General features: G+C 49.7%; 1 protein-coding gene across 14 annotated transcripts in view; it reads left to right on the top strand.

Annotated features, from left to right (window-relative positions):
- DYSF (dysferlin) overlaps positions 1–17,951 on the top strand; it is a 205,145-nt gene that overhangs the window by 39,162 nt on the left and 148,032 nt on the right. For 8 of the 14 annotated variants that reach the window (XM_035001323.1, XM_035001332.1, XM_035001328.1 and 5 more), the window contains exons 5-11: positions 6,896–7,010; positions 8,677–8,888; positions 10,719–10,847; positions 11,268–11,330; positions 12,114–12,164; positions 13,963–13,993; positions 14,573–14,688. In XM_035001323.1, the coding sequence (XP_034857214.1) occupies positions 6,896–7,010; positions 8,677–8,888; positions 10,719–10,847; positions 11,268–11,330; positions 12,114–12,164; positions 13,963–13,993; positions 14,573–14,688 (717 nt within the window). Of the gene's footprint in view, positions 1–6,895; positions 7,011–8,231; positions 8,325–8,676; positions 8,889–10,718; positions 10,848–11,267; positions 11,331–12,113; positions 12,165–13,962; positions 13,994–14,572; positions 14,689–17,951 lie in introns of all 14 variants that reach the window. The other 6 variants (XM_035001319.1, XM_035001321.1, XM_035001325.1 and 3 more) reach the window with 1 other exon arrangement.

The following is a 17,951-nucleotide window of genomic DNA, read 5'->3' as shown; positions in this document are numbered from 1 at the left end:
AACCAGTCCCCTTACATGGAAGGCAGGAAGAGACCCAAGAAAGAGGCAAGCCACTCCAGACTGGGAGGCGGCAGGGTTAATAAGCTAGGGGACTTACCTATGAGGCATGTCTGGGGTGGCAGCAAGATGAGTAGATCTCTGCACCCATCTACCACATCTTAGAGAAGTTTATATAGAGCTCTTAACTGGGTTCAGTCATGTATACCATCCAGATAGTCTCAACACCATGTCACTAGCTCAAGACTCTGCCTGGAGCAACCTCTGGGAGCAAGGAGGGCAAGCAGAACTTACATTCCATGGAGAGTGGAGAGGGGGAAGAGCCTCTAATTGCCTGGGTTTATCATGGGTCAGCTGGTGGGCACATCCTCTCAGTGACCTCCAGCATCACTGAGCCTGTCTCCATCACCTTCTGAATCCCCCTTGTCCTCCCCCTGAGTTCTCCAGTCTACTCATGCAATCGAAGGGTTCCAGCGCCAATTTCCAATTTTGCCCCCGACACCACCAAGGAATTCTCTGACCCCAGTTGGGCATCCTATAACTCAACTCAATTCTGACACTGTCTATCCAGGAACAGCTCTGGGTTAAGGGCTCAGTCCTACAAGACCTCCCCTTCCCCTTCCGATGCCAGTCCCAAGTCCAGGTTCCCCCGTGCTTCTGACCAACTGGCTCTAGATTGGACGTTCCTGTGACCTCCTCCTTGGGTTTGATTAACTTGCTAGAGTGGCTCACAGGACTCAGAAAAACATTCTACTTACCAGATTACTGGTTATTATCCAACCTGGAAGCTCTCCAATCCCTGTCCTTTGGGGTTTTATGGAGGCTTCATTGGCAATTGAACTCCATCTCCAGCCTGGATCTCCTCCCTGGAGGTGGTGGGGGCTGAAAGTTCTACAACCCTCTAACCTCAAGGTTGGCTTCACTAGCAACCAGATGCCATCCTTAGGTGATTTCCAAAGTCACCTCATTAGCACAACAAAAGACACCTTGATGGCTCTTACTACTTAGGAAAGTCCAAGGAATTCCTAAAAGGGGCTCTGTGCCAGAAACAGGGATAATGACTAAATATACATATAGACACCACATATGTAATTATAAATCACAGTATCACAACCCTAGAGTCAAGAAGGACTCCAAGCACTTCTGGATCCTGAAGAGGACCACAGCTTTCTGTAAAGGTGTAGAGCACTCATGGAGGAACTGTAGATAGCTGGTGAGGGAGATACTTTGTCAGGGATCTGAGAAACACTTACTAACATTTACCAGTTTATTAAAAAGATATAATAAAGCATATGAATCAACTGCCAGAGGAAGAGATAGATAGGGCAAAGTCCTGAACAAAGGAACTTCTGTCCTTGTGGAGCTTGGGACCCTGTTCAGTGGCACATGGAAGCATTCGAGTTCCCTCAGCATGGAAACTCTCTGAAAAAAGAGACCAAAAAACTTGAGTTTTTAATGGAGACTTCATTATAGTCATGATTGACTAAGTCATTGGCCATTGGATAATGCAACCTTCAGCCCCTCTCTCCTCCCCAGAGGTTGGGAGGGATGGGATTGAAAGTTCCAACCCTCTAATCGCATGGTTGGTCCTCCTGGCAACCAGCTCCCACCCTTCCATGGGGTCCAAAAGTCACCTTCATTAATAACAAGACACCCATTTTACCTTTATAGCTCTGAAGTGTTTTCAGGAACTGTGGATGAAGACCCAATATTTCTGAGAAATATAGTTTGGTCACCTGAATGACCAAATACGTGTTTCTTATAAATCATTAAATCACAGCCTCCAGTGCCTTCAACCAGGGTTTCTAGCTTCTGGCTTAGCTGCTCAAACATCTCTCCACTCTTGCCCTCTGGGCATCCATGACTGGTGTTTCTTGCAAGTTCTCCTGCACTTGGGCCCCTGTAAGCTCAGATGCCTGTCCAGCCCCTGAGACACAGCTTTTCACACCTGGTCCCTGTCCACGGGGCTGAGCCAGGTTGGTGACCATCCCTGAATGCCTCACCTTTCCTCCTCTGGCTCTTTGTTCCCACACTCTGTGCTTGGGAACCTGGTGTCTGTCGGGGGAGTGGGGAGTGGGCTGGTCTGGGGTTTGGTCGTGCTAAGCTCAGTGTCAGAGAGCTGTGGCCGAGGAAGCAGGCAGTAAGCAATGGGGCTGAGCATGGTGGGGTGGGCAAAGGACCCCAGAGCTTAGCCACATGACCTGTAGGAGGATCTGATGAGGTTGTCCTCTGTCTCTGTCTTTGGTTTCCTAGGCCCTTCTAGCCTGGGGGCCAGACAGGACCCTCCAGAGTTCTGTACTGTTGTTGACTGTGGGCCCCAAGATGGCAGACACAGGTGACAGGTTCCCTGCTCCAGGGCAGCGTGTCCTGGTGGACACATGACTGACTGATAATGGTCATGGGACAGGATGACTGCATGGCGGTGCCAGGGCTGGAGACTTGAGAAACGGGGCTATCAGGTGGGGTACCTTGATGTGATTGGCCTCAGAGGGACTCTAGGCCAAGGTCATGTGGTTTGGGAGAGCATGGAGCTCACAGATGTCCCATAGGAAGAAAATCTCAGCTTTGGTAACCGTTATGTCTGGAGAAGGGGACAGGCACTGAGGTATGACATCATGGTGAAGGTGGCAGATCCTGACCCTGGGTGGGGTCAGGACCATAGACACGCCCCCCCTAGAGATCCCCGGTAGAGCTAAAGGCCTCTAATATTAATCACCTGTGGTCCCGAAGCAGTGGTCCCCAGAGCCTGTTCTAGGCCCTGGGCTTTAGATCCTCTGAAGCTGCCAGGGATGTCCCTGTGGCTCCTTGATGGGTAAATAAAAGATGGAGCTGGCTCTGTGCCGGAAGTCTCATTCAAGTGCCTGGACCCACCAGGATGTCTCCATTTCCTCAGGAGGTTGGTGTGGGGCTCTCAGTATGTGGGTAGCTGATACTCAGGAAACCTAGGGAAGGGCTGCCTGGGTGGTCTTCAGATTCTGGGGCTGTAGCTCCTTCCTGCTTCTCCTGCAGGGCTGCTCCCAAACCCCCATGCTAAGGCGCTGGTCCACAGGCCATGGAGGGGAGCGGTCATTCTCCTGTGGGCCCACGTCTGCACTGAGCACAGAGATGGTGTGCAAAGTCCCCGAGGCTGTGGAGGGCCTAGGTGGGCAAGGCATGCTCCGAGAAATAAGAAGGGGTGTTCTCCAAGGGGATCTGGTCCTAGGGCCAGGGGACCTCAGGCACCAAGGGTTAGAAGAACGGTGGGGGTGTGTGTGTGAAAGGCAGCCAAGGTGTGTCCCCTCCAAGGTTTGACTTCTCTCTCCTCACCTTAGTGGGGTCCACTCAGACCACTCGATTTAACACTGCCGCCCCTCCTGCTCCCCCTTGCTCTGGTCGACTTTTCTTTCTAACGTACTTTATTAAGTTAGGTTATCTATTTCATTTTTTATTTATTGTCTGTCCCCTCTGCCAGGATGTCAGCTCCATGGGGATGGGAGGTTTCACTTTGTTCATGGAAGTATCCCACGATCTTGAAGTGCTTGGCCCTTAGCAGGTGCTCCATATATATTTGTGCAGGAAATGAATAAGCAAATTAATGAGTGAATGGGTCCGGCCAGATATGGCAGGTGGGACGCTGTCTGACCTTTCAGATGCTTGCCAAGCTCAGGCTGAGCCAAGCAATCAGCCCACAGAGGGCTGGCCTCATGGGCAGCTAGGCCCTGCACTTGGTTTAATTCTCTGCTGTTGCCATCTTGACATTCCTAATACCTTTTTAACAAGGGACCATATTTTCATTTTGCACTTAGCCTCACGCTACTTCTGAAGAGTGGGAATCAGCATGAACGGGGCAGGGGCTTTATTTGTCTCTCTGAGTGAGATTCCTATGATTATAGCAGAAGCAGATTTCTCAGATTTTTAACCTCTTATTTTAAAATAATTTAAGTTTTAGAGAGAAGTTTCGAGAATAGTACAAAGTACTGTTTAGAACAAAAAAGTCACCAACCTCCTGGCCCATCACGCTGAATTTAGTGTGTGTTTTCTCCGATTAAGGACTTTTTCCTATGGAGCCTACAACCTTCAGAAACTGAGGGAATGAGTGTGATACAGCGCTGCCATCCAAACCACAGACCCCCCCCATTCAAGTTTATCAGTTTTTTCAGCAGTGTCCTTTGTAGCAAAAAGATCCAATTCAGGATTATATGTTGTGTTAGTTGTTTGTCTTCAGTCTCCTTCCGTCTGGGAGAACTCATCAGTCTTTCTTCAGCTTTTACAACCTTGGGACCTTGACGCTTTGGGGAATGCAGGCCAGTTCTCCTGTAGAATGTCTCCCAGTTTGGGCCTGAGGTTTCCTTGCGATTAGATTTAGGCTGAGCATCTTTGGCAGGAAGAGAACACAGCGACCATGTGCTGCTGTCATTGTATCCGGATGACTGTTCTCTTAACCTTGAGCATTTGATGAATGTCGCCTTTGCCGGCTTTCTCCACCCATCACCAATCCATCCCCTTTTCTAATAGGTAGGAATTGTGGGGGGAGGTACCTTGTGACTCTAAATACTCTGATTCTCATCCAACTTTTACCCGGCAGTTTTCATATCCACTGTTGTTTCATTGGTTGGATTAATTCTTGTTTTGATGGTTGTCAAATGGTGATGTCCTAAGCCAATTATTTTTTTCTGCCTTCATCAGTTGGTATTTCACTGTAAGGAGAAGCTTTCTTCTGTCCTATTTATTTATGTGTAGATTAATGTATTCCTATTTTATTCAGTGGTTTAATTTACTATATTTATTTTCATATTTAAATTGTCCCAGATTTGGCCAGTGGGAGTCCGTGAAAATAGGTTTCTGCGTCCTTTGGACATGTTTCTATCATTCTTTGGGTATTGCCTTGCTTTCTGGCACAAAAGGGTTCCAGGGTCATCTACTTTTGCTGGACTAGCCCTAGAATTAGTTATTTTTCCAAAGAGCCCAACTTGCCTTTTGATGAAGTGGGGGAAAGCCCCAGGATGGTTGTTAAAAGTACAGATGCCCAGGTCCACCCCAGACCTGCTGACTGGAATCTCCAGGAGTTCAGGGGTGGTGATGAGTGTCTGGGCAAGGAGGTGGGGCCCCAGAAGCTGTTCTTTCCTCTCTGGGCTGCAGGAGCTTAGGGTGCATGTCTTGTGGCATGCTCAAGTGGCGACACCTGCTGGTGATTCTCAAACCTGCACAGCAGGCAGCAAGGGCAGAGCCTTGGTTCCATGACAGAAAGGGTCTCATTGCCTTCCTGGCCTCTCCCTGGGTCTCTTGGGACGCTGAGCTGGCGCTGGCTTCCTTCCTTGGTGCTCTGAGCCCCACCCTTCCACGGGTCCTGCCCTCCCTTAGCCTGGCTGCCCCTGCCCAGGCCCCAGTCTGGGGGTTCAAGCCCCAGACCTGGAGCCATCCAGTACCTATGGCCCTTTCTGTCTCAGGACCAGGATTCGCCCCAGGAGTTTCTGGAATCCTTAATGTTACTCAGTGGAGATGTCTAGTGAATTATGCTGAGCTGCTCAGGGGATATTATGCATTATTAACAATTATGTTTATACAGGATTTGTCAAAACCTGGGAAATGCTTACTGTTTAACATAAGGAAAATAGAAAAGCATTTTATATACAGAAGGGCTGTTCAGTATTTGTTTAAAAAGATTGGAGAGAATTAGATCAAAATGTGAATAAAGGTGGACTTAAGGCAATTTATTTTCTCTTGCATTTTCTTTTCTTTTTTCTCTTTCTTTTTTAAGATTTATTTATTTATTTGAGAGAGAGAGGGGGAGAGTGGGAGCATGAGTGGGAGGAGGGAAGAGGGAGAGAATCTCAAGTAGACTCCCCACTGAGCGTTGACCGCCCCCCCACCGCAATGCGGGGCTTGATCTCAAGACCCATGAGATCATGGCCCATGAGATCATGACCTGAGCTGAAACCAGGAGTTGGATGCTTGACCAACCAACTGTGCCACCCAGGTGCCCCACATTATTTTTTTTTTTCTTTAAGGTTTCTGTACTCTCTAAACTTTCTTCAATAGAGCATTTATTATTTTGATCCATAAAAAGGCTGCCCCAGGAGGCCTGCTGGACCTATGGTACCAGGGAAGGCTGGGCCAGGCCCCCACTGGCCTAGGAGCTATAAGGCTGGAGACCCTGCTGAGGCTGTTTCTTCAGGTTCTAGGGCCCTTTGAACAGTGCAGGTCTTGTTGCAGGGGAGATGCAGTGTGTCCGTGGGGTGACAACACAGGGCAGGCTTTCCTGGCCCATGAGAATGGGGTGACTAGTCCCTCTCCCCTCAGCTGGTCAAAGCTGGAACAGCTAAGTTCGAGTTGGGGGACAGGGGTACTTCTGGGAAGGAAGAGGGCTCAGAAGGGTGAGCAGCACCTTGAGACTCTCAGAGCTAGCTGGGGCCTGAGCAGAGCGAGGCTGAGCCGCTTGTGGAGAAACAGGGGAGGGCCCTCAGTTAAGCAGAGTGGCCAAGGGGCTTTTTCCTGAAGATGGGCCAGGCTGAGAGTTGAAAAATCCTGCAGGAGAGGTTGAATTGCTGATTCATTTATAGACGCTTATGATGTGCTCTGTCAGCTCATTTCATCCCCATTTGACCCTACGAGGAAGGTACGATTGTTGTTAGTACCCTCATTTTACAGATGAGGGAAGTGAGGTACAGTGAGGTTCTAGATCTTGACCAAGACTGCACAGCTTCTGAGTGGTAGAAGCTGACTCTGGATTCTGTGCTTGGGACCACTTGACCATGCTGATGGGCCCCTGGGGTGGCTTTGCCCCAGCCTCCTGCAAACCTGGCCCCCGTCAGAGCCATCATCCTTGGCGAAGGGGTAGAAGGAACAGGAAGGATGCTGGCTGGTGGTGGGCCGAGGCCAATGCACTAACCTGCTGCTCTCCTACCCCCATCTCTTCCAGGCCTCGCTGGTCCTGCAGGTGTCCTACACGCCACTCCCTGGAGCCGTGCCCCTGTTCCCACCCTCTGCGTCTCTGGAACCCTCCCCGACTCTGCCTGACGTGGATATGGTGGCTGGTGAGGAGCCCACCCTGACAGGGCCCCTGGGAAGAAGCCCCACAGCAGTGGTGGAGCCTGGGGGTGGGAGGCCAGAGTGAGGCTTCAGCCAGCCTCTGCAGCCTTCCCCAAGTCGGGGGCAGCCCAGGTCCAGAGACGAGAGGACACCAGCGGGTGGGGAGTCCTGCGAGCTACCTTCTGCCACGCAGAGAAAGTGCCACTGGGATTAGTGTGAGGAAGGCCTCCTGGGGAGGGGCTGTGCCTGGGCAGCTCTCAGCTGGGTGGGAGCTTCGGAGGGCGTGCCTGTGCTGGGATGGGGTCTGCCCCAGATGATACCCGGGGCCGCACCCGCTCCCCAGAGGTGAATGCTTCCCTGCTCTGGAACTTCATAGGCCTTTGGCGATGGCGTCGTAATGACAGAGCTGGGGTTTCCTTGAAAGAGCCCTGGGCCGATGTCAGGGGACATGAGTTCCTTTCTTGACTTTGGCACCAAGTAGCTGTGTGACTTTGGGCTGGCCACTCTCCCTCTCTGGGCCTACGGTTTATCATTTGTGAAACGAGCAGAGTTGGCAAGTTCCGAGGTTGCCTCAGGTCTCTTCACTTGCCTCTGTGGGCCTTGTCACAGGAGGATCCAGCCCAGGGTGCTTGGCTTGCCCTCGCGGGGCTGGTGAGGCCTCCATGTGGCCCAGCCTGCTGGAATGTGCAGGAAGCTACACCGATGGGCCAGGTGGGGACTTGGCCATGGGAAAGAGCCTGCAGTTTCTCTCCTGGTGAAGGGAGCTCGAGGCAAACACGGCATTAAAACCCAAGCTCTGGTGGGGGTGTGCCCTAGGCCTGTCCTGCCCAGGCATGTTGTTGGAGCTCCACACCGTCTGAGCTTGGAGATAGGACATCAGTCCGGACTGGGGCATAGGGTGGGTGGTGGGCAGAAAGAAGGGGTGCTCCTGGTGACAGAGTGGGGAGGGTGAAGGGCTCGAGTGTTCTGGGACCACCTTGGAGGTGGGTCTGACAGAGTTAGGGTTCGGGCCACTCAGGGAAAGCTCCCAAAGGTGACAAATTTCCAGTCCTGCCTGGAAGGTGGTGAGAAGGGACAGTGTCCAGAAGACATGGGAGCTGTTTCTGAGCTTTGTGCCAGGCTAGAGCAGCCAGGGAGAGCGGGTTTGGGGTGGGGGTGCCCTAGGTTGGCTCCCCTCACCCAGCTCCCTCCTCACCTCCTGGGGCTGTGCCTTGCCCCTATGCCAGGTGGGGGACAGAGCCGGGCTGAGACTTGGTCCCTGCTCAGTGACAGCACCGTGGACACAAGATACTCTGGAAAGAAGTGGCTGGCCCCCACGGGTGAGACACGGGTCAGGCTATCCCGATCCTGATCCTACCACCCGTAACCGGCTCTTTGCTGCCATCTGTCAGCTCACCAGAGTGGGATGTGGGATGAGGTGGTCAGAGGGGCTGATCCTGCAGGACATGGTGGGGAGGGCTAGGGCCATTCGGTTTCCTTCCTGTTGACTAACTGGACTGACTGCCCTCCTGTCTCAGCTGTTGAAAGCTCTTCTTCTTTCTCCCTCAACCATCCTGGCTCACTGACAGGAGGGGAGGTGGGTGGTGGGTCTTCGTGCCCAAGCCCTTTGGCTCCTCCATTGGCTGGATGGGGTCAGAGGGACCAGCCCTTATTAGCACCCTCTCCGCCCAGACACAGGAGGAGAGGAGGACACCGAGGACCAGGGGCTCACGGGAGATGAGGCAGAGCCATTACTGGATCAGAGCGGTGCCCCAGGCCCCGGGGCCCCCACCACCCCGAAGAAGCCACCTTCCCATCCGCCCCCCTACCACCCTGGGAGCAAGAGGAAAAGAAGTGCTCCCACGGCCAGAAAGCTGCTGTCGGACAAACCGCAGGACTTCCAGGTAATGGGCTGACTCTCTGACCACAGTTTCCTCTTTTCGATAATGTCTGTCCAGCCTGGGGCAGGTCCTAAGGGCTCTCCTAGGCAGGAGTCTCTGGTTTCCCTGGGTCCCTGGCAGGTGCGGAATGAGCAGTTCATGTGTTGTTGTGGCCTCAGAACACAGCCCCTGGTTTTGTTCTTTTAAAAAAGAGGGTGGGGAGCACTGCAGAGATTCAGCCTATCTTTACATTTGTTATGTGTTTTCCAACCAGGGTTCATCTGGCTAGCTAGCTTTTGGCTCCTCGTAGTGTGGTCCTTGGGCTGCAGCAGGGGCAGCAGGTGGAAGCCAGCCCTGCTGAATCAGAATCTGCATTTTAACAAGACCCCCAAACTAAGAAGCTCTGTCTAGTGCTCTGTTTTCTCTCTTGATCCATGCCCTTCCTTACAGCCATGGATTCTTCGGAAGGCCAAGCAGAATTTGAGCTTGTTCAAGCTCTTCACAGAATAAAACTATTAATATTAACTCTTGGGCATATTTAATTTAATTTATTTTTTTAAAACATTTATGTATTTATTTGAGAGAGAGTGTGCATACACACACACACAAGCACGCACAAGCAGGGGGAGGGACAGAGGGAGAGGAGAGACAGAATCTCAAGCAGATGTCATGCTAAGCGTGGAGCTCAATTGGGGGCTCGATTGCACAACCCCAAGATCATGACCTGAGCCCAAACCGACAGTCAGATGCTTAGCCCACCCAGGTGCCCCAACCCTCTGGCATATTTTAATCCAAAAATCCACCCGATTTTATTGCATTTAAATTTTGGTCCTTTGCTTATTCTTTTTCTTTTGTATGAAATTTCCCATATTGATATAGTTACATTTAGTGATATTGAGCTCCCCAGAACTACTTTTAAAGTTAAAAACAGGAAACTTAGCTCTTTGTTAAGTGCAACAAATTGTAAAAATACATTTTACTTCTAAATCGTGGTAATTTAAGCAAAAGTACTACCTGTAACCACTGTGTATTTTGCCTGAGAGACAAAATTCTGACATTATTATTATTTTTATTCCCAAGCCATGTACTTATTGCCTTTTTCTCCTTCGAAAATTAATGTATGTTTATTGTAGAAAACTTAGAAAACACAGGAAAATGAAGAGAATAAAAATCATGGATCTACCTTCCCATTGTTATTAATAATATATTCTTCTATAGTACGGCTTAAAATCCAAAAGCATTGGTCGATCCAATGATAAATAACTGCTGATTAAAACTCAAAACAAGTAAACATCTTATTTTTCCATGAAAATTGTTCTAGTATTTTAAAACTTCATCTTTTCAAATATTTTGCCTAAATTTGGAAGCACAGATATTCCTGAAACCTTTCTTTACTTAAAATTCAACGGAGAAAACTCTTAAGTAACACAAGAAAATGTTGTGTCTTATAAAGAATAAAGTGGGGTCACTTCACTGTGTCAGCTCAGCCTCCGAGGGAGCTGTTAGTGAAGAACATTCAGGCCACTTAGCTGTGCCGGCGTAAGGGGTCTGAGGAAGGGCTGTGCCGACGGTTGTGTGAAATGAGCTGGGGTCCGGGTCCTCGGCCCAGCCCTGGAATTTAGTGCTGGGAGCTTTCTTGGGGCAGCTTGGCAGCTCTTGTGCAGAACTATGGGATTTTATAGATGCAAGGGACCTTGGCGGGAAAATACGACTGTTCTTATAATGCTCTTCCTGATACCTTTTTAATACCATTGCCAAGAAGCCAGCAGTGAGAACGATCCCTGAGATTTCCGACTCTCTTGGGGCCTGACTACTTCGGCCTTCCTCCCGCTCATGCCTCCTCTTGGCTTTCAGATCAGGGTGCAAGTGATCGAGGGTCGCCAGCTGCCAGGGGTGAATATCAAGCCTGTGGTCAAGGTCACGGCTGCCGGGCAGACCAAGAGGACACGGATCCACAAGGGAAACAGCCCACTCTTCAACGAGGTGGGAGATGCTGGATATCAGGATGAGAACCACAGGGGCCCTTCCGAATTGGGAATGCACAGCAGACACCTGACAATCCATTTGGTTTTTGTATCGAGAGATATGCCAGGTCCCCAGTAGGGTATCCGATGAACTGGAGGGAGGGTTCTAGCTCTTATTCCCGCCTTGGGCTCCCAATGCTCCACGTCTCTGACACGCTGTAGGGCCGGCCCCCCGCCCTGTCCCTGAGATGACAACCTCTATGAGAGCAAGGGTGGGATACCCCAGAACTTGTGGAATCCCCAGAGCTCGTTGTTCAGCTGAGCTCAGTCCACACTTCTGGGTGGACCAGACCTGAAGGCTGTGGGCAGCGGCCGACCCTCTCCTCAGCCCCCGGGGTCGGCAGGCACTCATTTGTTTTCCTTTTGCCCTGAACCTCAGACTCTCTTCTTCAATGTGTTTGACTCTCCCTCGGAGCTGTTTGACGAGCCCATCTTTATCACGGTACGTCTCAGCAATCAGTGTTTCTCTGTGGGTTACGTGTACACTCGCGGGCACACCACCGTGCACGTGTGTATGTGTGTGTATCAGCGTGCATGTGTGTGCGTGCCTGTTGGTGTGAGTGTGAGCTAGTGTGAGGAAGAAGCATGCAGCCCAGGGCATGGGTGAGGGGAGCGGCTCACCGCCAAGCTCGGCTGGTCACAGAAATGGCGTCGGCAGCTCAGATGGAGGCAACAGCCAAGTGGGGAACCCCCACTGCCCAGCACCCCCACTGCCCAGCACCCCCACAGGGGCGGCAGGTCAGGGTTCTGATATCATTCTCGCAGTGGACCCTGATTCTCATTTTATTTTGTTTGCCCATGTGCCTGTTTCTGGCCAGAATCTTCTTTCTTTGGGTCTCAGCTCTTTTTTTTTTTTTTTCCTTTTTTTGGGGCTTTCTTCTGAAAGGCAGTGTAGTTTAGTTGTTGAAGGTGTGGGCTCTGGAACCACCGTCGGGGCTCTGGTCCTGACTCTGCCGTTTAGGGGTTGTGTGATGCTCTACAAGTCCTGTAGTCTCTCTGTGCCTCTGTTCCTTCATCTGTAAAATGGGCATAATAATAATACCTACTCAGGGGGTTCACGTGAGTGTTAAACATTGCTCAGAAAAGTCTCTGGAACAGAGCAAGTGCTCTACATAATTGGCTGTTACTGTTTGGGAGGGAAGAGCTGTTGTGTTGGGTCCTGTCTGAGCCAACGTTTACTTGTAAATAAGAGTTTTAATTTATCTCTGCCCCCCCCCCCCACCAGGTGGTAGATTCCCGTTCTCTCCGGACAGATGCTCTCATTGGGGAATTCCGGGTAATTATGTATTTTCTTTGAAAGCAGTTAGTTGTCACTAGTTCACGTTAGTGGAGGCTCTGTACATAATGTGCAGAGGCTGGTGCCTCAGGGGTCCTGTTCCTCTCAGTCTGTGTTGGGGAAATACAGTTAAAAAAAAAAAAAAAAGACAAGACAAAATCTTCTCCAAACTCAGAAATCCTCTCCACAAAGGTCGTAGAGAAACAATAGACTTTTATTATTGAATAAGTATCAATCCAGAAGGTGATGCACATGACAGGCAATCCACTAGGAGATGGTAAAGGCAGCAAGAAATCCTTTACAACGCTGAGCAGATACAACCCATCCGGTACTTGTTCTCAGCATAACTAGTCCTCAAGGCAGACGACTGACAGTGCCCTCGGCCACACACAGTTCATCCTCACCACCTGGTAATTGGGTTGACCATCTGTGTTAGCTAATTGACTTTCTTCAGAGGAAAAAACACAGAAAAACTTGCATTTTTGTGATGAAAGTTGTTTTACAACTTGGACCCAGGCCTGTGTCGAAAGCAGGCCCCTCCCTTCCCACAGAAAAAGTGGAGAAAATACTTATATTTACAAGGTTTCTAAGGTAAATTATCTGACAGAAAGGGCAGAGAGGGAAATCTCTTCCCTTATGTCCAACAGGGGGATTTCGGATTCTTGCTTCTGATTCATATTTGTCTTTACATCTGGGAAGGAAGCTTGAAATTGGTGGTTAGACGGCCTTCCTCCTGATTTTGACTTGGGCCAATGTGACACCAGTGTTCTGTGCCCCGTGTGCACCCTCGCTCCGGCATGGGAGCGGGGTCCAGATGTGGAGTCCAGTGGGAACAGGGTGGGACACAGGAGAGATGGGGGAGCCTGCCCCCCCACCCCATTTGTCCCAGACAGTGCAGAAGTGAGGAGTGTACTGCAGAGAACCAAGGACTGACTAGGACTCAGCTCACAGGGAGGCATCAACAGGTCTCAGAAAGCAAAGGCAGCTAGCAATGGAGACCTTCACCAATGGTGTTTTAAGGCAATTCTCACTGATTTTCTCATTTTCGAATCTTCAGGCGTTTATCAAATGGAAAGAAGGCGTACAGACTTATTTTAACTTCCCCTTGCTGTCCAAATAAAATATGGCCTCTTCTCTGGGAAGTAGTCACAAGATAGAAAATGAAGTCAATTTTCCTGGAGAAGGCAGTTTTAAAAAGAACAGTATCGAACCTGGGTCATTCTGTAATAAATGGGGTTCTATGTCCTGAGTCTCTAATCTTTGAAGCATATTCTTGGTCTGAGAACCCAGAGTTTAAGGTAAACAAGTATTTTCTTTTTTTTCTAATTATAAAAGTAATCCATGATCAAAAAACATTTTTAGAGCAGTTTTAGGTTCATAGCCAACTAGAGTGGAAAGTACAGAGTTCTCATGTCCCTCCAGCTGCCCCCATGCACAGCCTGCCCGACCATCAGTGTCCCTCTGATCTATGAATTTTTATAGAAAATTATAAAATATAGGAAAGGAAAAAATAAAAAAATAAAATAAATCCACCACCTAAATCTACCAGCCAGAGACAGCACAGTTACTATTTTGTTGTGTTTCTTTTGCTTTCTTTCCTGTGCATGGATAAACCTTACCAAACTTTGATCAACATGTATTCTGCTCTTTTTTCCATGTAATGTCAGCTGATGAACATTTCCCTATGTCCCCAAATGATCTTCAAAGCATGATTTTTAATGTGATGGCATAATGTACCATATTTCACTTAATGCTCCAAGGGCAAGAGTTTGACTTGTGTTTCTTGGTTTGGTTTCAGATGGATGTGGGTACCATCTACAGAGAGCCCCGTGAGTCACGTCCTCAACACCTTGACCATATCTTTGCATTTTGGTTCTGGAGGCTGTTGGGGACAGCCATTTGGGACAATCACCTTTTTTCCTTGGGGGTTTTAGAATTTAGAGGTAGAGTCTGATTGTGGAGATGAGAGCTGCAGGAATGAAGAGAAGGCTGGCTTCCATCTTCCAAGTAAACCAGGCCCTCAGGGAGATCAAACCTTCATGTGGGTCTTGGCTGGCCCAGTCAGGGATGCTAAATCTGGAAGGCCCCAAGCAAGGGTTGTTGGAGACGAGGTCCCCTCTGACAGGGGCGGGCCATTTTGATAACAAGTCTAGGATTTCTCCACACCTTGGCTTCTGTTCTGGTCTGGTCACTTTTTGAGAGGGAGGCACATGGCCTGGGGTCTGTCTTTGGCAGTCTCTTCTAGGTGTTTCGGTTGACATTTCTGACTTAGACCCACATGAATACTCAAAGTCTGGCCCCCATGCCCCTGTGAATAAATCTCTCACCCAAATGTCGGCCCCAGGCTCCTGGTTGCAGACTTGGGTCCTTCCAGTTCTGCCATCACTTATGGATGTTGTCTCTCTTAGGACATGCCTATCTGAGGAAGTGGTTACTCCTCTCGGACCCTGATGATTTCTCTGCTGGGGCCAGAGGTTACCTGAAAGCAAGCCTCTGTGTGCTGGGGCCTGGAGATGAAGCGCCCGTGAGTATAGTAAAAACACAACTGTAGTTTTTCTGATTTTAAAAAACACATGATAAGTATAAGAAATGAGGAACATGAGCAAAAGTATTAATAAAAAGTGAATCACTCATAATTCTACCACTCAGAGACAGCTGTGATTCAGATCTTGTTGCATATCCTCCCATAAGGATGTACATGTGCATTTTTCTATTTTTTTAAAAAAATATTTATTTATTTTAGAGAGGAAGAGAGAGCACACACGAGTGGGAGGGGCAGAGGGAAGGGAGAGAGGGTCTCATGTAGACTCGGCGTGAGCATGGAACCCGATGCAGGGTTCGATCTCAAAACCCTGAGATCACGACCTGAGCCAAAACCAAGAGTCAGACTCATAACCACCTGAGCCACCCAGGCGCCCCATCTATTTTTTTTATTGCTTTTTAAAATTGAGATGTAATTGACATATAACATTATATTAGTTTCAGGCATACAACATAACGATTCGTTATTTGTATACATTGTGAAATGATCATCACAGTAAGTCTAGTTAACATCCATCACCTTATGTAGTTTCAAACGTTTAAGATCTCTTCTCTCAGTAACTTTCAAACATGCAATAGAGTATTATTAACTTGAGTCTCCGTGCTGTGCATTACATCCTCATGACTTACTTATCTGATAACCGGAAGTTTGTACATGTTGACCCCTTTCCTCCACCTCCCTCTCCCCCACCTCTGGCAACCACCGATCTGTTGTATATTTTTCTTTTTTTGCAAAAGTGAGATCATTCTCTATATTCTACTCCAACCTGAATTTTATCACCTGAGAAAATACTATTATCATCTTTACACACCAGTAAGTCAAGTTCAAGTTGGAGATAGGAAGAATGAGAAAGACGTGCAGACATGGGGAGGTATCAGCGTCTTTGTTGGGAATAGCTGTGGGAGAGGAATGAAGGGTTAATTCCAGGTGAGCGGAAGGATTTCTGAGCAGACACAAGAGCGCCTACTCTGGGTTGGCAGCTTTGTGGTAGAGTCTCATTATACTCAGTGGCAGACTGGTAGATGGCAGAGGCGTTGGGCATGGGGAGGGCAGGACTAGCGGAAGCACAGGGCTGAGGTAGCCTGGGCATCGGGACATGGCTGGTGGTGCTGGGTGGGGAGGGTGTGAGAGTGCAAGGCTTAGAGCTGGTGAAGGGGATGGAGAATAGGGAACGCACATTTATTGAGCTCCTGCTGTGTGCCAGGCTGTGTTGGGAGCCCCACTCTGTGTGAGTGGGAGGTTGGAGGAGGCAGATAGATTGCAAGCTGTCTTTGGAGAAGGGTTTCAGTGGTCAAGGTTTTGCTAGAGGAATGGTTCTGAGTGGCTGGAGGTTCCAGATGTGGCCATGCTTCTAGCAGCTGAAGGGGAGGGGAGATTAAGGAGCTGCTGGTGGAGGAAGGGAACCGTGTTGGCGAATGACCACATGGATGTTGATTATCTTATGGGAGAATTGGAAATCAAATAGGCAAGTGGTGAGGCAGGTGCTGAAGTCATGAAGGAAAGGTGAGCACGTGTCCTTGGCTTGGTGGATGGTATCAGTGAGAACCAGGGGAGAGAGTGGCACATATGGGTGATGGGGACTTCCAGATAAAAGACATGGTGGAGTGATGGTGGGTGCAGGTGCAAAGTGTGGCCTTCTCTTCCCAGCCTGGGATGGCCAGGAGGAGAGGGAGAAGCAAAAGTAGGGAAACTGGGGAAAAGAGCAGTGGGAGGTGGAGGGCAAGTTCCATGATGGTGTCAGGAATAGGAGTTGGCTGATGACAAGGGCTCAGGAAGCCACAGTGGAGAGGGTTAGGGGATGGAGAGCCCAGGGTTCTGTGTTATGCAGTGGGCTGATGGAGCTCCAGTGGATAAGCCACACCCAAAGGCACCTGTCCCTCTCTCTCATCCCGTGTAGTCCTGTCCTGTCCTTCTGTAGCATGTCTTTCCAGACATGGCGCCATCTTGCTCCTTCTCGTGGCATCTCTGGGTCTATTACCCTTTTCTAAAACATTTCTTCCTCTTCTTTCTCTTAATTGGAACATTGCTTTTTCCTGATGAAGCCACTTCTTTTGAAACCAACTGAGACAGAAGCCCCTACTTTCTTCCCCGACTCCCCGTGGGTTCTGGAATGGGAGGAGCAGTTTCCCACTGCAGGTTTCCCACTGCAGCCTCCCGGCCATCAGCTCTTCCCAACTTCAGCGCTGCCTCCTTTAAAGGCTGCTTTGCTGGTTGTTTCTCCCTCTTCTGGGCTGTTGTTACCTACCCCTGCCTCAGGTGGAGCTGGTCCAGGGGCATCCCTGCTTGCAGATTCTGATCTTTGCCATTGTCTTGAGATGTGACACATCAGCCACTGACATCTGATTTCATTTCTTTTGAGACCCTGAGCTCAGAAATCCCTCTTTCTACCACTCTCTGCCTTTTTCCTCCCTCACCCCTGCTGAATGACAGTCCTTCCTCCCTGGCGTTACAGGCCCCCCTCCCACACCCCGTTGGTTTTCCCAATCCAGTAGTGCCTTCCTGCCATCCTCTCCCTCCTCCAGCCTAGACCCCATCCTCCATCACAGCTCTCACCATGTGCTTACTGGTTCCATAGCAGGCGTCTCCTGCCACACCTCATGACCCCACCACCCGCCACTGTCTACACTACTTCTTGGTCAGTTTCGGAGGCAGAAGTCACCTGGAGGTGCTGGCTAGATGAACATGGGTGCTATCAACCTCTTCTTTTACTTGGGTGTGGTTTACTCCTTTTCCCATTTGCCACAGTGGCTGTTTCCAGACTTTGCTGTCTTTCCTAAGCCTCAACCTCCACCTCCTGAGAGAGGCAGAGCTGCACAATGGTGAACGATGTGAGCTCCTGAAGTTCCTTTGGTCCTCATTCCTGACTTCATCTGTCTTCCCTCCCTTCCCCGTCTTCCTGCCTCCTTTGCCTTGTGCTCCAGTCCTCCGCCATCTTGTTCTCCCTGTTCTTCCTGGTGTCTTCTCTTCTGCCCTTCGATCTGTACCAGGCTCAAGATTTCCCTACCTTCAAATACCCTCACCCACTTCACTCATTTCTCCCCACCTGTCTTCTCCAAGCTGCTTGCAGCTTGCTTCCAGGCATGACCAGCTTCATCAGGGAGCACATTGGGTTGCCCTTCTCTACTCCTCTACTGGCTGCTCATTCCTCCTCCTCTTCATGAGGATTCCTGCCACCTTCCTTCCCTGAAACCATGTGCTGGAGGGTCATCATTGCCAACTTCCAGGGGCTCTTCTCTCCTCTCAAT

This window comes from Mirounga leonina, unplaced genomic scaffold, assembly GCF_011800145.1.
Source record: "Mirounga leonina isolate KUSES-001 unplaced genomic scaffold, KU_Mleo_1.0 Mir_125, whole genome shotgun sequence".
NCBI lineage: Eukaryota > Metazoa > Chordata > Mammalia > Carnivora > Phocidae > Mirounga > Mirounga leonina.
Note: the sequence above shows the minus strand (reverse complement) of the source record. Positions and strands in the feature narration are given on the sequence as shown.